This window comes from Gastrolobium bilobum, unplaced genomic scaffold (assembly GCF_033153095.1).
Source record: "Gastrolobium bilobum isolate Gb01-03AN ecotype WA unplaced genomic scaffold, APGP_CSIRO_Gbil_v1 utg9709, whole genome shotgun sequence".
Taxonomy (NCBI): domain Eukaryota; kingdom Viridiplantae; phylum Streptophyta; class Magnoliopsida; order Fabales; family Fabaceae; genus Gastrolobium; species Gastrolobium bilobum.
In genome coordinates this window covers 37,291-64,219 of record NW_026900038.1, presented here as the reverse complement: position 1 = coordinate 64,219, position 26,929 = coordinate 37,291, and the positions used below count along the sequence as shown (strand labels likewise).

General features: G+C 39.0%; 1 protein-coding gene across 2 annotated transcripts; it reads right to left on the bottom strand.

Annotated features, from left to right (window-relative positions):
- Nucleotides 1-2,107: 2,107 nt before the first annotated feature.
- LOC133294960 (uncharacterized) lies at nucleotides 2,108-26,001 on the bottom strand. Of its 2 annotated transcripts, none has more exons than XM_061493733.1 (4): nucleotides 25,697-26,001; nucleotides 24,149-24,307; nucleotides 17,673-18,157; nucleotides 2,108-2,888 (listed from the first exon to the last, which is right to left on the bottom strand). In XM_061493733.1, the coding sequence occupies exons 1-4, from the start codon at nucleotides 25,962-25,964 to the stop codon at nucleotides 2,517-2,519; spliced, it is 1,284 nt and encodes a 427-aa protein (XP_061349717.1). In that variant the 5' UTR covers nucleotides 25,965-26,001; the 3' UTR covers nucleotides 2,108-2,516. The 2 variants fall into 2 exon arrangements, with proteins under 2 accessions (XP_061349717.1, XP_061349718.1); XM_061493734.1 differs by having other exon boundaries at nucleotides 17,673-18,052.
- Between the last annotated feature and the right edge of the window lie 928 nt (nucleotides 26,002-26,929).

Sequence of the window (26,929 nt, the reverse complement as noted above, 5' to 3'; positions counted from 1 at the left end):
TCCATGACATAGTGATATTATTATGCATATAAAACATGAATGCAAGCGGTTGATTAATGAGTAGTGGCCACGTTACCTATGAAAAAAACCACCTTATTAGGCATCCTTCCAAATTAGGGAAATTGAGACCAAAGGGCATTTAAGAAAATAATTATTGGTTCTTTCAGTTTTCTAAATTCTTTGGCCCCTTGGGGTAGCAATAAAGAAGAACCAATCAAATGGGTGACTTGGTTGAGGCCACAAATCACATGGCAGAACCAATAAAATAAGTTTGTCGGCTACTTTGCAGTGCCAGGATTGGAAGCCTAGTGATAACACTGTGAGCGAGGCACAAACATTTTGATTATGGCCTAGCATGTAGCAGAGGATAAACATTAATCCAAAAGTTAAAACATACAACATGACAAGATGAATCAAAAGAAACAGACAATGTGATTAGTAAAGTATAAGTCAAAATTGGCTAGGTGGTTTTCTGATTCCAAAGCAACGATGTTTATTGCAAAGCACAAACTTTGTTAAGTAATAATTGCTAATTTTTGGCCTCCCCAATTATAAATGTAAATGTAATAAAGTGAATAAGACCATGAAGTTCATGTCAAATCCAAGATTTCAACTGGCTTAACTTAAAAAACCTTTCAGCCCATCGTTTCGTGTCGCCTCATAGGCTAGCTAGTGGGACCTTGAAACGCGAAATGCCCTCTTGACCTCAAGTACGCTAGAAAAGTATCTCTCTTTTAGATGATGATTGCAGTCATATGGACTGTGGACTGTGGAGTAGGGGCATGCAGTGCTCACTCTCTGAGTTCCGTTCCCTTTTTGCCTTTTAAGTTTGTTTTTTTTTTTTTGGGGGGGGGGGGGGGGGGGGGGGGGGGGGTGGGGGGGGGGGGGGGGGGGGGGGGGGGCTAGTGGGACAAAGAGATAAATATTGGGATAAAAGAGAGAGAGAGAGAGAGATGAGAGAGTGGGAGAGAGATGAGAGAGTGGTTAAGACCATGTAAGGTGGGGAACATATTCATATAGACGTTGAAAATAAATTAATGTTCATAGGATAGTAGGCTGCATAAGGGCGTTTCCTCGCTTTAAATTGGATTAGAGATTACCTTATTTTCAAATATAAACAGTTCTCAGAGAGGGCTAGCTGTGGACCATCATTGTTTGAAAGAGATGCTGGTTTTCTCTAGATAGTGCTGTGTGATGTGCAGATATAACAATGTTTTCCAGAATTGAAAATTGACTTGTATTTGAAATTGTGAGGTTGTGTTGAAAATTAAGGGGATTAAGTAAGTTGGTCCCATTAGCAAATGCATCTAAAAAGAGAGGAGTGGTGTGTCCTGTCCCCCAACGATTGACCCCCATGAAGAGTGGAAAGGGAGTTACATAATTAAGTCTTGTTTAGACCTTGTTTGGCCCCCCCTCCCCCTCCATCTCTCTTAAGGGAAGAAGTGGGTGAACATAAGAACAGCTTAGTTTGCCCCCACAGACTCCTTAGATTATTTGGTGTTCCTTCAATATGGTAGGTATTGGTTACAAGTACCTAGACATTGTCTGTGACCTCATGCCACATTTTGCTTTTTAGTTTTTATTTCTCTATACATACGAGGAGACAGCCTTTTCCTGCCCTAGCGTATGAAGAACATGCAAATACGTGTAAGCATTTCCAGTTTAAAATCTGTCCTGGAGGGCATTGTTCCGTTGATGGCTGAAAAGGATAAACCACTCCATTGGGGTGACAAAGATAGTTAAAACTTTAAAAGTGAAGAAGCTTGTAAATATTTGAAGTGGAACCCTGCAACTTGCAAGCTGATATTTGTTGTGACGGATCTCCATTCTGTTGTAGCATCCTTTGACCATACCAATCTTTTGGAAAGCTAATAGGTTTTGAGAATCTCGATAGTCAAGAACCTTATATTTATGTCGTTGCTTTTTATTCCAAAGTGGGGGGTGGAAACAAATTGACTCATCAGCCAATTTAGATGCTAATGGCAAACACATCTATGTGCTGCTTTAGACACTGCAAGATCATTGCCTATATTATCTGAAACAGTTCTTCACGGGAAAATTAAGGGCCGATAAGAATAATTAAGAAGCACTTTTTAATTTCCATCCAATGTTAGTAACTTTCCACACTATTCAGAAACAAGAAGCTGTCACATCATTATAGTTACCAAGATTTCTCACGTCTGGTAAATACTTTAAACTGTTTTTTCAACAGTTGACTCTGTACGAGTCACTATAGTTATAAACTTATGTGAATCAACATTAAATCCACAGTACAACAGTCAAAGGCACACATTTAAGCAACGAATACGACATGTGGGAGAAGGTTTCATTATTCACACAGTATCTGTAACAAACTAGAAACAGCTAGATAGACTGAGAGAAAGCTAGACTTCTCCAATCCTCTCAGATTCGCGTTTCCTAGAAAGTCATTTTCTTGTAGCGAGCAAATGGATGGCCCTTCAGTCGTTTGGATAAATTAAAAGATTGCCCTGGAATTGGTATGATAATAAGTAACTCTACTCAAATACCAAAATACTTCCATCCCATGAGCATGAAGCAAAAACATTAGGTATAACTGGATGGAAGGCAATGTCTATGCATGCTTGGTCATAGGCCTTGATTTTCTTCACAACTTTGGATGACTGATAATCATAAATATAAATAAAACCATCTGAAGAGCCAGAGGCAAGCTTCTTGCCATCCAAGCTGAAATTGCACTTAATTGGGAACCCAGAGACCCCATGGCTCTCATATCGCTTATATTTGTTGAGTCTGTAGGGTGGGGTGGTAGTAAAGATTGCAACATAATTCCCATTCGATTGGGAAACAAAAATCGAATCAAATGGGTGGCACCTTACACAGGGACAGGTATAAGCTTCCACATAAACCTGATTCAGAAGCATAATAAGCTAATTAAAATCTAAATTCACAAAGTCATAACAAAGTTTACACGCATACAGGGTCAAAATGATATTTAGAAATGAATTGCATACTCCAAAATGTATAAAGAACCAAGAACGAAAGGTTGTAAGCATCACAGATATTTCAGCCTGTAACTCAGCTGTGCATGTGGCTTGAGTTTTATCACAGCTTTAATATCAGGGAGAATCTTTGGAAGAGGTAAAAAGTGATTTTCTAAATTACTTGTTATCAGTGCAAAACGTGTTTTTCTTCTGCAAACGTTTTATCTTCTTTGAAACATGAATTTCATCACTGCACTAACATTTTTACCTAACAACCATCAACAGATCTCAATATTTAGCCAAAAGACAGGGTCCATTAGGCGAAAACAAGTTTACACGAATAAAATGTAGACAAAAAGTCACATGAACTTAATCTGATATGTAGGCAATGACAATGTAAAATATGTAGTTGCCTACAATATAAACATGGGCATTTCACACCTTAAAACATGTAACTGGGAAAACATTTTCAGCTGAATTACTTCCAAAAGTGTAAACATGATGAATAAAGAGAGGCATGAGCTAGAGTGGTAAGAGACTATGTTAGGAATCTAATGTAGGAGATGAAAACCGGAATATTATTGCTAATAAGCTGATATCAGACTGGCTGATACAGATTAGAATGACAGAAATATGGCAAAATAAACACAAGAAAGATAGCCTAGAGCATCCGAGAGGCTCTAGTTTTTCCCAATTCCTCTCGTTACAATTTTCTGATGCTTTCCGAAACTCCATTCCCCGCTTTTTATTCCCCTCCCTCTCAAACTGTCCATCTCCCCTAGTAATTTCTCTCATTCCCATTCATTTCCTACTGCACATTAATTTCCCACTCATGCCCGTTAATTTCCAACCCATGCCGACCTCATGCCTATTAGTTTCCCACTCATGCCTTTGGACCCACTTTAAGGTGTGATTCCCTGTTGCGCTTTGTTTAAGTATCAGAGTCAAGAACGGAGAAAATGAAGGAAACTTGTATTAATAAGACTAAATCCAACTTGGATTCAGTCATAACAGTACATTCCTATTTTCCAAAGGAAGAAAATTACATTTGAGTAAGAAAGCAAAGCTAGTACAGGCGCAGAGTAGAAAGGAAAGACCGGTATAGACACTAATGATAAAGAAAAGTAGAAAATTGGCCAAAACAATTAGAGAGGTTCTGGTCCTCTCCCAAACCTAGCCCAATGATCCCAATTCTCCAAGATGCATCCAAATGATCCTTCACTTGCTACTAGTAACCAGCCATGTGTGATGCCATCTGTGTGACTCTAACTATAATAACCCTAACCTGTGTATTTATGAAATTGCATGTGATTAAATATTTAAGGAAAAAGCTCACCAATGCCTCTATGATTTGCTTCAGAATCACTTATGCCCTGTGTTTTTTTTTCTATCACATATGCCCCTGTAGTTTGCGAAAGGGTATATTTTTTTATCACATATGCCCCTGTGGTTTTTTATTTTTTACAAAGCACAGGGGCATATGTGATAGAAAAAAAACCACAGGAGCATAGATGATTCTGAAGCAAACCACAGGGGCATTGGTGAACTTTTCCCAATATTTAATCATGTATTATCGAGTTTAATTAGATAAAAGGCGTAATTAAACAAATTAAAGTCACTTTTGGGCAAAAAATGCAATGTGTGTAGGTAAAATTACCCAGAACTTAAAGATAAGTTGGGGAATATTACTGCAAAAATATTCTAAGTCAATATGACCAGTTTAGAACAGAGTTAAGATAACGGGATAGATAAATTGTTACCCAGTGGAAAGTTACTTAACTAAAGTAAGTGAAATAACTTAAGAAACACCTCACAATTTCCTCATCTTCCTCGAACTCCCTGCTCACACCCGAACCCCATTGTCTTCAAGCTTGATTTTGTAACTTCCTCATTTCTCAACGAATCTCTTGGTTCTTAAAGAAAAGTTGCTTAGAATCTTGAGTAGAAGATAACCTGTAATCCACATTCCTTAGAAAAGCATTGTATTGAGAGAAAAGGAAGGAGAAAGTGGCAACCCATTGTGGTTAGAGGGAGGTTAGAGGGACTTGGAGCGGTCCATTACTTGAAGTGAGGTTGGAGAACATTCATTGCATGATTCTAGGTAAGTTGATGTTTAGAAACTAGCATTTCAATGGTTTATATGAATATTGGTATTTTAGGTTTTGTTTTTGTAAACGTGGCTAGTTGGAGTGTGAATGAGGCTTAGGCCATGTTGAAAAAAGTGTATAGATTAGGATTTTAATAGTGAAAATGTATTTGAAAGATCATTTTGCATACCTACCTTAAATTTTGAAATTTATGCCTATGTAGTGAGGTTTCTTGCATTCCAAGTAATGAATGTTCGAATGTTTGAATTGGATATTGAAAGTGTCCATTATGTTGATAGGATTGAAGCAAGTGGACCTACTTTGAGTTATCAAACATTGGCTGAGCCTATGGAACTCGATTTGATTACTTGAATTAAATCAAGTATAGGTTAACTTTTCACTTGTGTAATGTGTTGATTGCCTAGATTGTTGATGAATATTGATATATTCATGGATGTAATTGATTGATTGCATTACACCTTTGTGTAGGTGTTAGCTTGCGAGATTGTGGTCTTAATATATACAAAGTTTGGTTGGAAGCAAACTTGGTGACAAAACAAAGGTTAGATTGAAAGCGACTTAGGTAAGCCTTCGGACCTTGGGATTTATCCCTTTATTGTTCCACCAAACCCTGATATTGGTGTATATAATTGCAATAGAGTAGTTTAATGCATTGATATATGTATGTGTATGCACTGCGTGTGAATGATGTTTCCCTATGTTTTGTATGTTGCATGACGATGCGTAATTCATACTTGGTAGTTCAGCTGACCAGTAGGACTATTTGCATATGAGAATCCCTAGGATGGTGAGTGTGCCAGAGGGATGTCTTATGGAGATGTTTTACATATTGCATGGATATGTATATATTATATTATTTACTGTTATTTTATTACACTTGAAGTGAACTCTGGGGTGGAGGAATCCTCCAAAGACCCCTGGTTTACTTAGATGTTTATCTCATCCCGTGTTGTGGGGACCCCTTTCAGGTACAGGCACTGATGGTGCTGGAGCATCTATGGGCAAGAGGCCTATGTAGACTGTGCTCTTTGGCATGTCGCTGTTGTTGTTTATGCATAGTTCATTATTTGCAGCATGATTTTGGATTACTGTTGCTGAGCATGTAAATGTAATCTTATTTTGAGGCATGTATTGATGATGCATGGGGGAACTTAGTGTATGATCATGTTATTTTATACCACCTATGATGTATATGGGGTGTAGGGTAGTGATCATGCTTTTGGTATTTGCAAAGTTCCTGGGTATGTAATTATTGGACTGTAGTGTATTATGACTTGATTCCTTGATTCCTTGATTGAAGAGCTTGTATGCCTGTTTGGTAAATTGAGATTGTATCTGTAATAATTTAAATTGTCTATCAGGTTGAAACGTTATAGTAGGAACTTATCCCCAAATGTCCGAAAAACTGACGAAATGTTGTCCGTTTTATTTTGATGATGTTGGTAGGAGATTACCACCCTTGTGCAATTAACTACCACCATTCGGTATTTGGAGTCATGCTGTTTATGGGAACACTATGGCAGTCTTTTATGAATGTTGTATGACATATTATGCTAGTTAGTTATTCCACATTTTATTCAGTTACAATTACAGTTTTGATTTGTTTATAAATACGGAAAAAGTTTTAAGCAGTAAATGTACGTTTTAAGAAAAGAAAAAGTTAAGCCGTGTTTAATTCAACTTCTGTTATTGTAATTGCGCTTAATATCATACATAATAATAACAAACCGGTTCTAGAACGGGGCGTTACACTAACTACTTGATTTTTTAAACCAACTGATGTTGACTCAGCAATTGTAGGTGGAAGTTGTAATCCTCTACTTCTCTTTCCTACTTGCACCCTTCCAAATTTGTTTCTCAGCCCATCCACATCAATACTTCCTCCCGATTTAACCACCTTGTCCTAAAGTGAAAAATAGCAAATTAATGATTAACAATGGTAAAGTCTTCCCATTTATTTTCAAAAGAAGGCAAAGACTTACATTTGATAAACACTTCAAGTCCCCCTTGACCTGATTTTCTTCACTGTTACACCTCTTCTGGTTCGGTTTGGAGCTCTCATTCCTCAGATAATATAGAAAGCAGTGGCTGTTAGTGAGTGATGGGGGATATAGCCTTCTTTAGTTGTGATACATGGAACATGTGATGTACCTTAAAGTCAACTGGAAGTTCCACCCAATAAGCAACTTCACCAATTCTAGCTAAATTCTAGTACGGGCAATAATACCTAGTATAATACTTCTAACTTAAGTATTTAAATTAATTACATGTAGTTAATTAATTAAGCATGTATAAGTGGATTGAATTAAGTAAAATACCTAATTAAATAAACTGGGGTCACTTTTGAGGTAAAAAGTGTGGTCAGTGAGAATTATGGGATAAAAATATGTGTAGACAAAATTACCCAAAAGGTAAAATTAAAGTTGAAAAATGGGACTGGAAAAATATTCTAGTCCATTGGATGAAGTTTAAAAGAAAATAAAGTTAGATAGATAGATAAGCTTTTACCCAGTTTAAATTGTATGCTCATGCATTGATTCATGCATTGATAAATGTTATGATTGCTTAAAGATCATTGACTGATGTTTGATTGTTTAAGAGTAATTGAGGAATGGTTGATAGATGTAAAAATAATGAATGAAGTAATGGTTGAGGATTCAGATTGAGATTATGTTGATAGTTGAGAGATGAGGTAGTGAATGATAAATGAGAGAGGATTGAATAGTCATTGGATCAGTCCAATGAATGTAACTAGTATGATGGATGTGTGGTCTTCCTTAGAGCCAGCCCTAAGGGGAACTCCTTGTGGTTATTACCTGAGAGGAACAGTCCTCAATCCCTCTTGAAGCCATCACGCCAGTAAGGACATTCCCTTGAAACAACCCTACGAGGATCTTCAGGTAGTTTGTCTTACCCTTGGAAACAACCCTATGTGGATATTCTTGTGGTGAAAGTCTAAGAGAGACAACCCTGTTGCGGATCTCTCTTGGAAGTGCCTAGTATTATGATAAGGATGATTGGTACGAACTTTCCTTGGAAATAGCCCTATGTGGTAAGAGCCTAAGAGAAACAGTCCTTGAGGATCTCTCTTGGAAGCCCCTAGTGTGAGATTGTGGACTTCCCTTGGAAACAGCCTATGCGGATCTCCTTCTGGTGAGCACATAAGAGAAACAACCCTTTGAGGATCTCTCTTGGAAGTCCATGTGATGTTTATGGATAAGAATGTGTTAAGTTGTTATGATTATGTGTACACCGGAAGTAAACCTTAGGGTAAAGTGATCTCCAAGAACCCCTGATTTACTGTGATATATTCGTATATCTCACCCCGTGTTGTGGGGCATCATTTCAGGTACTGATAGAGGTGAGGCTGAACGAGGCAAGAAGCATGAGTAGATTGTACCTGATAGCTGGACTATTTGAGTTGCATGCCATTTAGAATTGTTATATTGCACCATCATGTGTATATGTATTTATTTTGAGGCCATATGATGTATTTTGAAGGACTTAGTGCATGATCATTGTAATGGTAATTGCCATGTTGTTTATGGGTAATGGCTTTGATCATGTCTCTTTGGCAGTTAAGTCCTTTGGCATGTAATTATTTTGAAGAGCATAGTTGTAATTGAGATATTAATACATTGATGAATGTGAAGTTATGTTTTATCAATTTGAATTGCATGATGGATTGATGAAATGTATGTGGAATGTGAGAGCCTCAAGGTGTGTGACCATGGTTGGCAATCCCTCATCAATTAGGTACCAATAAGTTGGAGAAGGAGGGAGGATCTCCTTCAAGTGAACCACCAAAAACCGGGGAGATCAAGTCTGGCCCAGGTGGAACGCCCTCAAGCACTGATAAGAACGCTCAAGCGCGCCGTGTGCGTGAAATAGAGGAAAAATCTCAGCCCTTGGGCGCTCAAGCGTGCTAAAGACCTAGAGATGGCCAAATTATCTGTCTTTGGGCGCTCAAGCGCCCAGTAGAGCGCTCAAGCGCACTTCCCAAAAACAGCACGAACATAGTTTGGTAAAATTGACTAACTCGAGATACAGAGCTCCGAATTGAACGCGGTTTGAACCCACACGAAGCTAACCAAGAGATCTATAACATAGTAAGAGATGAGAACCGTAAAGGAAGTAGAGAATTCCCAATTTAATAAAAAGTGAAGATAGTTTAGTATTGCACTTGCACAAATTAAGAATATGATGTTAAGCTTAGTTTCATTTATTTCGCAATGTCATACGGTTATGGTCAGGCAATTGGTTATTTTAAATTCGGTGTTGTTCAAAAGGAAAATAAGTAAGTTTTAAAAAGAAAAGTTTATCCAAGTTTTTAATTGAACTAATGTGATTGTAACTGCGCTTAGTATCATAAAGCAATGATCACAAATCAATTCTAGAACGGGGCGTGACACCTTGGACTTAATTTTTCATTAAGCTTATGTGCTGCTACAGAAGTATAAAACTATTAATGTAACCTCACCCAACAGGTTAAACTTTTGGGTTGAATTGGTTCTTTACATGGTATTAGAGCCTCTGTGTCACGAGTTCGATCATCACCGCCCCCCATTTAATTAATAAATAATTAAGTCTTGTGGAGTTTCTTGGCATAGATAGGTGAGCCTGTGCATTATCTACCCTTCAAGCCTAGTGGACTTTTGTGTGAGGGGGCGTGTTAAAGAAGTATAAAACCATTAATGTAACCTCACCCAACAGCTTAAGCTTTTGGGTTGAATTGGTTCTTTACATGTGCTAAAGACTTCAACTTGTATGGCTGCATCTTCTAGTAAACCAAGTCTCCTTCATTGAATACTACCTCTCTCCTATGACTTGAACCTACATCCAATTTTGGGCTTGCAACAATTGTTGTTGTAATTCATTAAGAATAGTGTTTCTTTCTTGCAACAACTTAGAAACTTCATCTACTACAGTGTGGCGTTGTCCTTCTCGAAACAAACTCAATGGATTAATGCCTTTGTTAGAGAAATATAAATAAAATCATTAATGTAATATTCACCTAATAACTTCAACTTTTGGGTTGAAACTGTTTGATAAGGACGTGGCACTAAATAACAGGTTCATAAAAGTATACGCAAGGAAAAGACGTAGAGGATCACAAGCCCTTTTACTTATAGACCTTTCTTCCAGACTTGGATGAATTTTGGGAAATTCCATTGTAATGTTTGAGTTGTTCTCAGGTTGGGAAAGCTCATATTATTAATACAGTGTTTGTTTCTTTTTTTAAATTCCTTCCTACTATTACTTGATTCCCTATCACTGTTCTTTACGTGGTATCAGAATCTCTGTGACCATGTGGTCACGAGTTTGATCCTCACCGTTTCTGAGCATAGGTAGGCAAGCCTATACATTGTCCATCTTTCAAGCCCAATGGACTCTTGTGTGAGAGGGCGTATTAGGGAACTATAATATAAAACCATTAATATGACATTCACCTAAGAGATTAAACTTTTGGTTAAAATAATTCTTTATAGCCTTGAAAGAAGTCATGACGGTGGACTCCTTATACATTGTATTATACCAAAAATCTACACAATGCAATCACTTAGGCCAGCTTTGTGGTTTTGGAATGCAAAAATATCTCAATTATGTTTCTAAGCAACGATTCACTTCTATCGTCTGTCCATTAGACTATGGGCGATAGGCAATGGTGTAATTCAATCCACAACTCTTAAAAAATTCGAACCAAAAAATAAAATAAAAATGAGGAAGACTCTATCACAATCTAAAAACTATAGTACAGGGGAACCCAAGTAGTCTCACCACTTCCTTAATGAATACTTGTACTACGCCCTTGGCTGAATAACAGTGACAAACAGCCATGAAATGGGCATACTTCGTCATTCTATCCACAACCACAAAGATAGTGTCTACTCAAAAGCTTTGGACAATCCTTAGAGGGAATGGACAAAATATTCAACAATCTAGCAGGTGACAGATTTTGAATATTATGTTGTCGACAAACATTACAAGCTGCCATATATTCTTGAATTTTGTTTTTTTCATCCCATCCTAATACCCCAAACCAACAATCCTCTTATAGGTTCTAAGGGCACCGAAATGGCCTCCCATGTGCAAATCATGGAATTCTTTAAAGACTAAGTAAACCAAGCTTGAGTTCTTGAGAATCACCAACCTTACCTGATACAATAGTCAAACCCCACACAATTCAAATTCCTTATGTGATTTCAGATCCAATAATAAATCTCGAGCTATGCTTCTTAATTTTGGATCAAACTGAATCTCCCTCTCCAAATATGCTAAATTGGCTAACTACATGAGAAATGACAGCTGCATCTGCCTTGATAAGGCATCAACTACTTTATTTTTTTGGTAATCTAGGCATCAACTACTTTATTTACTCTTCCGAGATAGTATTGGATTTAAAAAGCAAAACCTAAAAGTTTTGATGTCAATTTATGTTGTTCTTGCCCCAATACTTTTGATTAGTCAGGAACCTAAGACTTTTTTGTTCAGTATTAGTTTTATAGTGTCTACCCATTAAGTGGTGCCTCCATTTTTCAACGCAAAATGACCTCCTTTTCATATACTGATTTATTCAAAGCCCCCTGGAGAATCCTGAACTAATATAAGCAATTGGCCTATTCTTTTTCACCAATACAGCCCTAACACCTTTGCTAGAAGCATATGTAAGTATGTAACAACTGCGAATTCCTTGGAAATTTCCGGTGATGCCAATACAGGGACAAAACTCATCAATTTCTTCAATAAGTCAAAGGTTTCTTGAGCCTCCACAATTCATTTAAAATTATCTATTTTTAACAAGTCAGTAAGGGGTTTTGCCACCTTTCCATAATCCTTCACAAATAACCTTAACACCTCGATATCTTCAAGGGCAGGTCATTCCACCATAGTTTGAATTTTTTTTGGATCAGCCATTACTCCTTCAACAGATATAACATGTCCCAATCAACCTTATGCTGACCAAAATAACATTTTTTTATTAACTAAAACTGATTTGTTCTACGAGCTTCAAACGCCCTTCACAAATGATCAACATGATCCTGATTGTTTTGACTGAATATCAATATATCATATAAAAAAAACTAATACAAATCTGCGAAAGAAGGGTCTCAACACCTCATTCATGGGGGCTTAAAAGGTAGAGGGAAGGCATCACCGAATACTTCTAATGCCCTTCATGGGTTCGAAATGCCATTTTGGGAATATCTCCCTACCCTCATCCAAATTTGATAGTACTCTAATTTTAGATATAACTTGGAAAATACTTCAGACCCCCCAATTCATCTAGAAGTTCATCAATTATAGGGACCAGGAACTTATTAGAGATAGTACATTTATTCAATGCCCTATAATTTACGCACACACAACAACTGCCATCTTTTTTTTAACAAGGATTATAAGGCTTGCATACGGGCTTATACTCTGTCTAATCATGCCATTACTCAATAATTCAGATACAATCTTTTCTAACTTAGATTTTTTTATAATGAGTGTAAACTATTTGGTATTTGCCTACTTGGCTTTAGTGTGATGGCATGGTCTTGGCTTCGAGGCAACCTAAAGGTTCCCGAAATACGTCATGAAATTCTTCAAGCAAGTCTTCTAACTCCTTCCACGAAGTGTTGGCTTCACACAAAGGATCCTACTTCTATTCAACAAAAATTCATGTTCCCTCATTTCATATAGCCCTTGAGAGTGACTTCCTTCCCTTCCTTATCAAAATTGAGGGTCATCTCCTTAAAATTCGTCTTGATCTCCCCCAACCCTGTCAACAAATCTAAGCACCGAATAACCTTAACCCCTCTAAGATCAAATAGATGCAAATCTTGGTTGATACATTGACCTTGTGGAATGCATTAAAATCTCCTCCCTTATGCTATCATAATGATCGTTTAGCCATACTCCCCTGAGCAACTCTTCATCTTTGTACCTAAGGAGACTAATGACACGTTCAAAGGCCACATGATATTCTACCATGCACCCTTCCGGATGCAATGTTTGGAGCGTCCGGTATGGTTATCCTCCATTTTCGGTTGAAAGCGCCTGAGGATCTCAGAACCAAAAAGAGCCCAAGTGGCATTTCTGGTTTTGATCTTCCACCGTTGATTCTAATTCAATGGCTCACTTTCTAATGCCAATAGCACTGCCAACCACTTCTCTTCTTCGACCATGCCTTTCACCACAAAATAGCGTTCCACTTTATTCAACCAGTTGTATGCATCCTTGCCAAAAAATACCAACATCTCAAACTTCCTTGCTTGTGGTTCCATATGGACAAGTTCCCCTTCATTTCCTCCATCAAACTCCTCCAAATCACCTTTTTCTTCAAGTAACTTGTTCTCTACAAGTCTTGTTCCTTGGAGGTCCCTTCATCATGTTCTGCAACACTTCATCTAGCCTATGGAGGATTTCCATCTACCCTTCCTCTGTGCACCGTACTCTCTCAGCCAACTCCTCAAATCTCGTCTCCATGCTTCGGGTCACCATCATTCAAAGGCCCCTAGATCGAAGAGTTGTGATATTAATTGTTAAGTATCAGAGTCAAGAAGAAGGAAAACGAAGGAACCTTTATTAATAAGATTAATCCACAACTTGGATTCAGTCATAACAGTACTTTCGTATTTTCCAATGAAAGAAAATCAGAGAGTAAGAAACAAAAGCTAGTACAGATGTGGAGTAAAAAGAAAAAACTGGTTCAGACACTAAAAAAATCACTTCCTATTAACCTCGACTAGCGAGGGTGTGCTGAGGGAAATTATTATATAAAACCTTACCCTTGCATATTTTCCTAAAAGTTCTCCAAGCTCGCCTTCTTACTGGTTCGAACACTAATGATAAAAAAAGTAGAAAATTGACTAGAACAATTATATAAACCTAGCACAATGATTCCAATTCTCCAAGATGCCTCCAAGTGATCTTGCACTTGCTAATAGTTACCAGCCTTGTGTGATGCCATCAGTGTGACTCTTACTACTAGATTTCCTTCTAACCAATTGATGTTGACTCAACAATTGTAGGTGGAAGTTGTAATCCTCCACTTCAATTCCTTTCATACACCCTTCCAAATTTGTTTCTTAGTCCATCCGTATCAGCTTCCTATGATAAACTTGAGTTACTAACAACTTCCTAACAATACTCCCCCAAAATCTAAACCTTATTGTCAAGGTGAAAAGAAGGGCAATGCTCCTTAGTGGTGGAAATTGACTCTCACGAATTCTCCAAGTCAGGGAGACTTTGCCATATGATTAGCACTTCAAGCAAAATCGTAGGAGTTATACGAAAATTTAGCACAATCTCGAGTTGTACTTGCAATTCCAAGTCCTCCGAAAGCATTGGAGGAATATCTTAATATTCAGTTGAGGTTGTTATAGACTTTTTAAGCAAAGAAACATGAAAAGTAGGATGTATGTGACAAGCAAGGGCAATTCCAACTTATAGCCAGTTTATCCCACCCTTTCAAGAACCTTGTAAAGGCCATAGAATCGCGGGATTAGCTTTCCATTCACTCTTTTGGCTAGGAATTTGAGGCAATAAGGCTGAATTTTGAGGAAAACCAAGCCTTAAAGTTCAAACTCCAATTCTCTTATGTGTTGATCAGCTTGAATTGTCACAAAGTCCGAAGGTTGGCAGATAATTTCTGTAAGTTCACATAGAATTTTGTCTCTCTCTAACAAAAGCTCATTTACTTCATCCACATTAGATGGCATGTAGCCACCCTTGAACAATGCACAGGGTCTCTTCCATAAAGAGCCTTGAAAGGAGTCATTTGTGTGGCTCCATGATAATTGATGTTTGTTGAATAACAAGAAAACGAAAGGCATATGATATAATCAATGTTTCACTTACACAACAGAGGCTTTATTATGTACTAAATAAAATAATTACATCATAAACGGTCACCAATGTGGGATTCTAACAATTACACTATTATTATTGTATTTACAAATTCTCGCAACACTCCCCCTCAACCTCGAGCATAAAATCATATGCACCAAACTTGTTACACATGTAACTATTCGAAGACCTTTCAAAGACTTAGTAAAGGCATCCTCCCTTTGTTCATTTGAGTTAACGAAATAAGTGATGATCTCTCCTAAGAGAACATTTTCTCTAATGAAATGACAATCTATTTCAATGTACATAATCCTTTTATGAAACAATGGATTGGAAGCAATATGCAAAGCAACTTGATTATTACAAATGAGTGTTGCAAGTTCAGTTTGGATAAACTGAAGTTCTTTAAGCAATTGTTTTAGCCAGATAAGTTCACAAGTAGTTGTGGCCATGGAATGATACTCTGCTTTAGCACATGACCTAGAAACCTCATTATGTTTCTCACTTTTCTCCAAAACTAGGTTATCTCAAACAAATACACAATACCTAAATGTGAATCTCCTATAAGTGGGGCAATTTTCCCAATCAACATCTAAGTATCCAACAACCCAATTATGACCTTTGTCCGCATAAAGGAGACCTTTTCTTGGGAAAAATTTATGTAATTAAGAATGTGAATTTGTCAGGAAGCAACTATTCCAAAAGCTTAACCTGAAGGCAAATGAATGGTTTTATATTTATATTATATTTGTAACATGTCGCTTCATACAAGAGCCCATTAGGCTTGAAAAGTGGACCTACCTGCGCTAAGAAATTCCACAATATTTATTAGAAGAACGAGAAGCGGCAAGGATCGAATTCTGAACCATTTGTTCACAGTGGCTTTCATACCATGTGATGAAAAGTGGGGAAAAAAAATTTATTGGATTGATTGTTCCTAACGGGGGAGGTTACAATACATACACACAAAACTAAAAAGAAAAAGAAGACTAGTTAATTACATGAATTTACCCTAATCAATCAAAAAGATCATAATTGATTCTTAAGAATAAAAGGGCTAATATATTTCCTAAAATACATAGACATCTAAAGATATTCCACACTCCCCCTCAAGGTGGGATGTATATGTTGATTATTCCCAACTTGCAAATCAAATCTTCAAAGGCTAGTTTGTTTAGGCTTTCAGTGAAACTGTCTGTTGTCTGCTCCTTGGTAGGAATATATGTTATACACGTACTTCTATCATCCAATTTTTCCGTTATGAAGTGGCGATCAATTTCCACATATTTTGTTCTATCATGATGAATAGGGTTCTAAGCAATGGTAATAGCTGCTTATTATCACAATACAACCTTATTGGTTGGGAATATGAGACATTTAATTCATCAAGATGTCTTCTTAACCAGATCCTTCACAAAGTCCATGAGCTAGAGCTCGGAACTCTGCTTGGGCACTACTTGCAACCAAGTCCCCTCATAATAGGATGTTTTGTCTTTTTTGCTGACCCGGCTACCAGTATTGTACTTATGCTTAAATTCAACTTTGCATCAAAAGAATGGGGTTGGCAATGATTAAACTCTAGACCACTTGGTCATAGAGGCTCTAATATTATGTCATGAACCAACTATTCCAGAAGCTTAAGTTGTTAAATGAAGACACGTAAGTGATTTTATATTTCATCTCTAACAAACCCTAAAGATAGTTATTCTCATTAACTAGCAAAGGAAACAACCATGAACTTTGACAAGGAACTTCAGATCCCACAATATTGTGTCTTTTTTTTTTTGTTGAAATTGATGTACATGTTATTTCAATGGTGTTTCATATTTAAATCTCGTCAGAGATTGATTCCTTATAAGGGTAACTATTGTATTCTCGAATTCATACTGGAAATAAGAAATAGCACTTTTGATGCAGATCTTTGAATGGCTTGTTATCACATAAAACTAACACTCCTAATAAATTCCAAAATATCTTTTAGACTACAAAATAAAATAGTACTATTTGACTGGCTGCTACTATAATTACTGAATACTATTTTCTTCAACAACTCCCTTTGGAAGAGATAGAACTGTTGTTTTGAAAACTATACAGGACTGGCTAGTCTGACTAGTTTAACCATCAGTTGGTCCTATGATCAGTCCAGTCTGGACAAGACTGTAAAACCAGGAGGCCATGAACAGGTGTTATAACCATTAAACCCGTGTAAAACTAGTTAAATCAGTCGCCGTTCAATGGTAGAGCCGGTTTATACATTTGTCATAAAATGTAATGAAGGTGAGAGATGGGACTGGACCCCAGTCTCTGGCCTGGAGAAGCAATGCTCAACTATTAGGTCATTGGTGCTGATGGTTGTATGAATTAGAACATATGTTATCATATATTTTATTTCCATAATTTTTACATGATAATGATCTAGTTTTAAATAAATATAAAAGTAGCATAAAATTTTTAAATTTCAAAATTAACATAACTGAAAATTTATTAATATTAAAAACAAAATAATTTTAACATATATTAAAAATTAATTCCAGTTCGACTACAATTCAAAAATGGTTGAACCACTAAACCATGAATCAGTCCATTTAACCATTCATTACGGGTCTGGTTTCAGAACCTTGGATAGAACTTGTAAGCTTTGACTTTTACTATTCCTTCTAGAATGGCTTATTGTTCCAAAACAGTCATCAGTAATGCTGCTAAAACTAATGATAAACAAGGGTGAAATATAAAACAAAATATAAAAAATAGTAGAGAATTCTCTCACCTGATTAGACAATGGTATCTGTCTTGACACATCCCAGACAATAATAGAATTCTCACTGAGATTGCTCCCAGATACATCACTAGAAGAAATGAACTGCTTCCCATTTGTTGTAAACTCAACATCCAGAATAGGACCTAAATTCCGATTATAGTTATGCACAACTTTGCCAGTTCTGATATCCCACAATTTGATACGGCCCTTTGATCCCCCAGAAAGGAAGAGATTTGAATTGTCTGGATGGAACTTTATAACTCCAACAATTTGTTCTTCTCTGAGAACCTGAGTCTCCAATCCCTTTTCAACATCAACCAACCTTGATGTGCAATCATATCCACAAGAAAGCAGAAAGAGCCCTTGCTGAGACCATTTCACATCTTTCACTGCTGCATTATGGAAGTTTAGCACACATGCTTTCTTCTGATCTCTGCTCCATACATTCCATATGGAAACCATATGATCCATCCCAGCAGATGCAAGGAGGTGAGCTGTAAGCTAACTCTAATGAACAGATAAATACTAGTAATATATATAACAAGCATATCTCTCTTGATCTCTCTCTTCCTCCATGTATGTGTGTAACAAAACTTTTCAATACTTTGATTTTAAAATTATTCTAGCTGTGAATAGGCACATGCTTTAAACATTAAAACATAATACAATACTTCCATCACTAAGAAACAGTTTAAGAAAATTATTCCTTACTAAAAGTATATTGCATATCATTCCAGGGAAAAAGTTTGTCAACAAAGAAAATGATGCAACCCAGCCCAACCAACCCAAGCCCAGTCAGGTGTACAAGAGAGACAGGAATAGAAGGGTATGGATTACAAATGAAGATGCAGATCAAGGCCCAATCAACAAAGGCCCTGCTGCTCCTGATGCTGACTCAGCCACTCCGTTGCATGCTGCCCCTGATGCTGACTCATCCATTCTGTTGCAACCGAAAGAGGGAACGCAATAGGACGTGCGTGGGGAGGATAAAGGGAGGCTGCTGATGTGAGAGAAGATTTATCTAGAACCTGGACCTTAGGAGAGAGTGGAGCCTCTCAACTGCTTCACAATTATCCCTTACTTTTCTGCTTGTAATTTCCATTTCAGTATTTCCATTTGGTTAATTGTAATGACGGAGCTTAATTGTACGACTCTGTAATTTTCCCTGTTATTTGGTTGGTTGTAGAACTTGGTGAATTGATCATCGTAATCTTGTTTCTGATCCATTCATATTCAGTTTAGTCATTTTTGGTGTCATTGTTATATGATCTTAGTGTGATAGTGAATTGGTCTGTATCAAACTGGTATCAGAGCTCCGATCTAGGAGCTCTGTGGAATGGTTGTCACTAGAAACATGGAAAACCGTGTAGAAGCAATGGAGGAGAGGCTGCGCAGGACAGAAGCTCAGAATGTTGAAATACTAAGGAGGATGGAAAATAGCGAGACCGGAGTGGTAGAAATCCTTCGTAGACTGGATGATTTGGCGAGACCCAGGAGGAACGGCTCTCACGAAGAGGACGACGGTTCTAACAGGGAGACAAATGGACCGCAAGGACGGAGGTTTAATCCGGTGAATTCCATGACCAGGCGTTTAGAAATACCCTTGTTCCATGGAGGGGACGCGTATGGGTGGATAAACAAGGTTAAGAGGTATTTCCATGTCAATGGGTTAGCTGATGAAGACAAGGTAGCTGCAGTAATGGTGACATTGGAAGGGGAAGCCTTACAATGGTACCTGTGGTGGGAAATCAACAACCCCAACGCGAGTTGGGAGGTCTTCCGGCGAGAGGTCTTGAGCAGGTTCCAACCTGAAGCTCTCGACAACCCATACAGAGCTCTGTACTCATTAAAACAGATGGGGACGATGGCGGAGTTCAGATGTGAGTTTGAGAAGGTTATTGGTGCGTTGCGTTTCGAGGATGAGGAGCTTCTGAAGGGGGCATGGCTTAATGGAGTCCGATGTAGCGTTCGTGAAGAACTAATGATGACTCCCCACATCAGCTTATCGGAGATGATGAAGTATTCTCTGAAGATAGAGAAGAGGAACAACGCGTTGAGGGACGAAGGCTTGGGAACAGGGGGAAGAGTTGGGCCAGCGGGGCTAGGGAAGGGAACTCAGGCCCAGAGAAATTGGGCTGGCCAATATACCACTAAGGGGGGCTGGAGTGGGCCAGGTTCCTTTAACCCGTCCAACCCGGGTCGGGTCGCGGGTCAAACCCACTCAAATAATACCAATCAACCAATTAGGGTTCCCATCGAAGAGCAAACCCAAATGGCGGCCACGAAGGGGTCACCTAGTACCGTCAACGCGCACGGGGATGCCGGAATCGCGTCGGACAGTAACGCGAGTAGCAATCGACGTCTCTCACCGGCGGAAGTCAGGGAGCGCCAGGCCAAGGGGCTATGTTTCACTTGTAACGGACGATGGAACCCACAGCATAAGTGCCCGTTCAAGCATCTCCAGGTGATGATTGTTGAAGATGAGCACGACGTGGACGGACGGGAGGTGGAGGCTGAGGTCCCTGCTCACGAAGGAGAAGACCAGCCTAAGGAAGATGACGTGACAGCCGTGCATCTCTCCATGCACTGTTTACTAGGGCTCGCTTCAAACCAAACTCTTAAGGCGTGGGGTGACATTCAGGGATCAAAGGTTGTGGTGATGATCGATTGTGGCGCTTCGAGCAACTTCATAGGAAGAGGAGCGGCCATGAGGTTGGGGTTATGCATTACTGACACGCACTCGTACAACGTGGAAGTCGGTGACGGGCACAAAGTCTGCTGTCAAGGTGTGTGTAAGGCGGTCAGCCTTTTGCTTCAAGGTACGTTGATCGTCCAAGACCTATACATCTTTGATTTGGGGAGTACCGATGTGGTGCTGGGACTCGAATGGTTGACTCAGCTAGGTGAGATCAAGGCCAATTTCAAGGACCTCACTCTAAGGTTTATGAGTCAGGGCCGCGAGGTTACCATCAGAGGGGATCCCTCACTGTTTCGTTCAGAAGCTTCCCTTAAATCGGTGGTAAAGGCCTTGCATGATCAGGGTCAAGGATTTTTCCTAAGGTCAGAAGAGGAAGGGGATACAGAGAGTGACACTACGTGGGCAGAATTGGACGGGTTGCTGGTGGAGTTTGAGGATGTATTCCAAAAGCTCACTGGGTTACCACCGATGAGGCAGCAAGACCATGCCATCAACCTAAAGCCAGGAAGTGTGGCACCTAACATACGCCCGTACAGGTACCCCCACTATCAGAAATCTGAAATAGAAAGCTTGGTTGCTGAATTGCTAGGGGACGGGTTGATTAAACCCAGCACCAGCCCCTATTCTAGTCCGATGATCCTTGTTAAGAAGAAGGACGGCAGCTGGAGGGTCTGTGTTGACTACAGGGCCCTCAACCAGTTGATCATTCGGGATAAATTCCCAATTCCAATTGTTGATGAATTGCTGGATGAGCTAGGAGGCTCAGTGGTTTTTTCTAAACTTGACTTGAAGTCTGGGTTCCACCAGATCAGGATGCGCGAAGAAGATATACCCAAGACAGCTTTTCGAACGCATCAAGGGCATTACGAATACCTAGTAATGCCCTTTGGTTTGACAAATGCCCCGTCGTCGTTTCAAGCTCTTATGAATGATGTTCTACGGCCCTTTTTGAGGAAGTTTGCACTAGTGTTCTTCGACGACATCATGGTTTACAGCAAAAGCAGAAGGGAACATTTGGAACATTTGCGGTTGATATTCGAGGCTTTGCGGTCTAACTCTCTGGTGTGTAATAGGAAGAAGTGCAGCTTCGGTAAGGATCACATGGAGTATTTGGGGCACATTATAACAGCTCAAGGGGTTAGTGCCGACCCTAGTAAGGTACAAGCCATGAGGCAGTGGCCAGCACCCAAAAACATCAAGGGTTTGCGTGGGTTTTTGGGTCTCACAGGGTACTATCGGAGGTTTGTACAAGACTATGGGAAGATTGCAAAGCCACTTACGGAGCTGCTTAAGAAGGATGCTTTCGTTTGGACCGAAGAAGCAGAGAGGACCTTCGAGTTGTTAAAAGAGAAAATGAGTACGGTTCCGGTCTTAGCCTTGCCTGACTTTACCAAGCTATTTACCGTGGTGACAGATGCCTCAGGGAAGGGGATAGGGGCTGTGTTGATGTAAGATAACAGGCCTATCGCATTTTTAAGTCAAGGTTTCTCTCCACGAGCACAAGGAAAATCAGTGTATGAAAAGGAGCTCATGGCTATAGTCTTTGCTGTCCAAAAATGGAAGCACTATTTGATGGGAAGGCATTTTGTCATCAAGTCTGATCAAAAAAGCTTGAAGTTTTTGACGGATCAAGCAGTACTCAATGAGGAACAACAGAAATGGGCTGTGAAGTTGCTTGGCTTTGACTTCGACATACAATATTATCCTGGCAAGGAAAATCTGGTTGCTGATGCACTCTCTAGGCAAATGCAATTAGCCAGTATCACCAGGTTACAACTCCTAGCACTGGATGACTTGGAGATGGAGCTGCATGATGACAGTAAGCTCAGGGGCATTATCCAAGCTTTGTTAATCAATAAGGACGCTCATCCAGGCTTCCAGCTGAGGGAAGGCAAGCTGTATTACAATGGCAGGTTAGTATTGCCTAAGAATTCCAAGTTTATTCCTGTCCTCCTCCATGAATTCCATGACTCCAACTTTGGAGGACATTCTGGGTACTTTAGAACCTAAAAGAGGCTGGCTGGCCTTGTATATTGGGAGGGTATGAAACGAACAGTTAAGGAGTATGTGACAGCTTGTATAATTTGCCAACAAAATAAAGCCCAAAACCTGACCCCAGCTGGGCTGTTGCAACCGTTGCCCATTCCCGAGAAAGTGTGGAATGATATCTCTATGGATTTCATTGGGGGGTTACCCAAAGCTATGGGGTTTGATACTATCTTGGTAGTTGTAGATCGTCTCACTAAATATGCCCACTTTTTACCTCTAAAACACCCCTATACAGCAAGGGACGTTGCTGATTTGTTTGTAAGAGAGGTGGTACGGCTTCATGGGTTCCCAGCCACTATTGTCTCCAATAGAGATAGAGTCTTTATGAGTTCCTTTTGGACTGATTTGTTCAAAAGTGCAGGCACCAAATTGCACTATAGCACTGCCTACCATCCCCAAACCAATGGTCAAACGGAGGTAGTCAACAGGTGTTTGGAGGTCTATTTGAGATGTTTCTGTGGGCCTAAGCCCAGACAATGGCCCAAGTGGCTTCCTTGGGCTGAATTCTGGTACAACACCACCTACAAGGAGGCTATGGGCATGACTCCGTTCAAAGCTCTCTATGGCAGGGACCCTCCTCAATTGTTGAAGGGTGAGACTTATGCGTCTACAGTGGATGCCCTTTCTAGTTCCCTGCTAGCAAGAGACAACATTCTGCTTGAACTACAACAAAATTTGGTGCAAGCCCAGAACCGTATGACTGTGCATGCTAACCAGCATAGGAGAGATGTGCAGTTTATCCCTGGTGATTTGGTTTACCTGCGACTTCAGCCTTATAGGCTCAAAACTATTGCTCGGCGGGTTAATGAAAAATTAAGTCCCAGATATTATGGACCCTTTTTGGTGTTGGAAAAAATTGGGGAAGCAGACTATAAGCTCCAACTACCACACGGCTGTCTAGTCCACCCTGTTTTTCATGTTTCCATGCTTAAGAAGGCGGTGGCACCTGTGCCAACTGCTCAACCTTTACCAGCAGCCCTGTCCGATGATTGGGAATTGGTTGTGGAACCGGAAAGATTAATCCAATGGCGATTATCCAAGGCTGGGGAATTACAAGTTCTTCTCAAATGGCAGCACCTACCTGAGTTCGAAAATTCATGGGAGTCTTTTGCTGTCATCAACCAGAAATTCCCCCACTTCCACCTTGAGGACAAGGTGCTTGAATTGGGGGGAGTATTGATGCAACCCAGCCCAACCAACCCAAGCCCAGTCAGGTGTACAAGAGAGACAGGAATAGAAGGGTATGGATTACAAATGAAGATGCAGATCAAGGCCCAATCAACAAAGGCCCTGCTGCTCCTGATGCTGACTCAGCCACTCCGTTGCATGCTGCCCCTGATGCTGACTCATCCATTCTGTTGCAACCGAAAGAGGGAACGCAATAGGACGTGCGTGGGGAGGATAAAGGGAGGCTGCTGATGTGAGAGAAGATTTATCTAGAACCTGAATTGAGAACTTGGACCTTAGGAGAGAGTGGAGCCTCTCCAACTGCTTCACAATTATCCCTTACTTTTCTGCTTGTAATTTCCATTTCACTATTTCCATTTGGTTAATTGTAATGACGAAGCTTAATCGTACGGCTCTGTAATTTTCCACGTTATTTGGTTGGTTGTAGAACTTGGTGAATTGATCATCGTAATCTTGTTTCTGATCCATTCATATTCAGTTTAGTCATTTTTGGTGTCATTGTTATATGATATTAGTGTGATAGTGAATTGGTCTGTATCAGAAAACTTACCGTGACTTGATGACCAATGTATAGCATTAACAGCTTTTGTATGCCCATATAGAGACGCAGATAGCTTTTCAGGTATTGAGTTGAGGTTTTGATGACCCTGTGCCTTATTTTTCAACAACGATAAAATGCTACGGGGTATGTCAGCATCTGAGATACTCCCTAAGTTTATGAACAAGAAAATGGTCAGAATTGTTGTCTCTACCAATGATTAGAAGTTAAATATAAAAGCAAAGGAATAGAGATAAGCATTAAAACATCCAGCATATCTATTTCTGAAGAAACTACCAACAAGAAAAGGTCTATGTGAGAGGAAATAAAGAAATTGTAAATTATACAAGCTCATCACTCAGCCAGACTCAGATTATATGATACTTAAATGCTAATGCTGTATGCTTCAAAATTAAAATGCTACTTTTCTATTGACTTTCCTCACTAAATAGAAATGGAGGTCCTTAAGTTGGGAAATAGACCTCGAACTAAGATGATAACTATGCCAAAGAAAACTATATTTGAGGCTAGGTGTCTTATAGTCTCTTTACTACAAACTACCCTGTTCTCTATTTATTCAATTCTACCTCCACTAAATCAACATCAACATCAGCATCACATTTAACCCAAACTAGTTGCGGTCAACAAATACCCCCATTAAATACTAAGTAGAAAAAATTGATTGAGAATTATATAGATGAATGCAGATAAAAATCATGAAAAAGATAGAATGAGTGTTTAAAACTCTAAGTTTTACCTGTCTCTTTCAGAAAAGATCATTTTAATACCCATACTCTCTTAAGTATCCATGACACAACTAAGCTCTACATCTCTTTTTCTTCATCCTTATAGTAGGTACTGATCCTTAATTTACCTAAATGTAATTAGAGAAAAAATACATCACCAATCCCTCATATTACTTTAGACCATGATATATCCACCGGAAGGCATGTCGTATTCTACTCTCCCTAGCCCTTTATGTCTCACACTCTCACTCTCTTAATGACTGCAAAGTTGTCAAAGAGACTTAGTCCAGTACATATATCATGTGGTATCATATACTCAGTAAATATATCTCTGTAACACAGGATAGCAGTAACAAGAAAAATTAAGAGGTAACAGATGAAGTTCATGATCTTAAATGCTGCTATATAACAAATACATGGAGCATCAATTTCATTTCTAAAGTTAATTTAAAACCAAAATATATTTCTCTTGAATTTAATGTTGATGCAATGTCATTACTAAAAAAAAAAAAAAAAAAAAAGTTTTACACTATTGATGTGTTGAAATGTTACTTAATAATAGTGTCATCTCATGTAATTGTTAACACTGTAGAACTCATTAAAACGCTGTCAAAGAAAAAAAAAATTAGATGATAGTGTCTACAACGATTAAGCATCAAAATTAAACTCTAATCCTTCTGAAGTCAAAAAAAAAAGAAACTCAATCTATAATCACAAATAAAAAATTGAACAGACATGAAAATAAAAACTTTAATGATAAAATAAAAATTGAAGATAGTAAATTATGAGAAACAAGTGAGAGGGTAATGAGTACCGGTTAGTGTGAAGGAAGATGGAAGGGGATTAGGGTCAGGAAGAGAGGTGGGCTTGGGACCCAATGACGCGCGTTGTCGTTTGGAAACGTAACTTCCAGGAATGGGAGCTTGTGTTTGGAAGTTGAAAAGAGAAGAAGAAGGAGAAGAAAGATGGGGTTTTGGTGGGTTTGAGGAAGAGATTGATAATCTCTGTCGTTTCGGTTGTTCTCCTTTGTCGTCGTCGTCGTCGTCTGAGGTATTGGAGTATGCGTCGCAGAGAAGATCCATGCTGCTCCCAGCTTCTTCTTCCTTCTAGAGAGCTCGGACTATAGTACACAAAAACTAACTTATGGGAAAAAAAGAGGACTTTCTTTTCCTTGTTAATTAATTAATAATCAATTTGGCCCTCCCTGAGAATTATTCATTATCCTGCTCTCATTTAGTTGATCAAGTTGCACTTTTAATCGACTAAATGGGCAAAATATAATAATCAAAAAACACGAATTTTAGTCGACTAAATATTCACCTTGATCGACTACATGTCGAGCACATTTAGTCGACTAAGGCCATTATTTAGTCGACTAAATATCGCGGATCAGGTTTTTCAAAACCCCCCATTTCGCAAAGGGGGTTATTTTCAAACCCTAGTCGACTAATTTCGCTCCAAGAACCCCTCTCTTCAACCAAGTCCGAATCTCATCCCTTGAAGGTCCGATTGAAGCATCATTGGTTCACAACTTGCGAAATTGACATTGTAGGTAACGTTTTCTGACTTGCATTTGGTTTTAGGTTTAGGTTTTTTTTTGTTTTCTCCATGCTTTAGTTTCTGTTTTTTTAAATTTCTTGTTTATGGTAGAAGGTTGTTTGCGGTTTTGTGGCTTTAGGTTAGGGGTAGGGTGTTGAGTTTGATGTGAGGGTAATTGACTAGGGTTGATGTGGTAGCTTAGGGTTAGGGTTAGGGTTAGGGTTTAGGGTTAGGGTTAGGGCTGCTGTTTTGTTTGGGTGTAGGGTTAGGGTTCCTGTTTTTATGTTAGGGTATAGGATTTTTTTTCCTGTGATGGGTTAGGGTTAGGGTTGCTGTTTTAGGTTGGGTTTAGGGTTAGGGTTTCTGTTTTTATGTTATGGTTAGGGTTAGGGTTAGGGTTGAGGGTTTGGGTTTGGGTTGCTGTTTTTGATTGGGTTTAGGGTTTACGTTCCTGTTTTTATGGTAGGGTATAGGTATAGGGTTTGTTTTATGTTTTATTTTAGGGTTA

Bases quoted from the DNA above. Each gene is read 5' to 3' on its own strand.
- LOC133294960 (XM_061493733.1), bottom strand. From the start codon at position 25,964: ATGGATCTTCTCTGCGACGCATACTCCAATACCTCAGACGACGACGAC. The intron at 24,308-25,696 runs GTACTCATTACC...TCATAAACTTAG, and splicing joins ATCTTCCTTCACACTAACCG to GGAGTATCTCAGATGCTGAC. The intron at 18,158-24,148 runs GTAAGTTTTCTG...GTTAGCTTACAG, and splicing joins ACATTGGTCATCAAGTCACG to CTCACCTCCTTGCATCTGCT.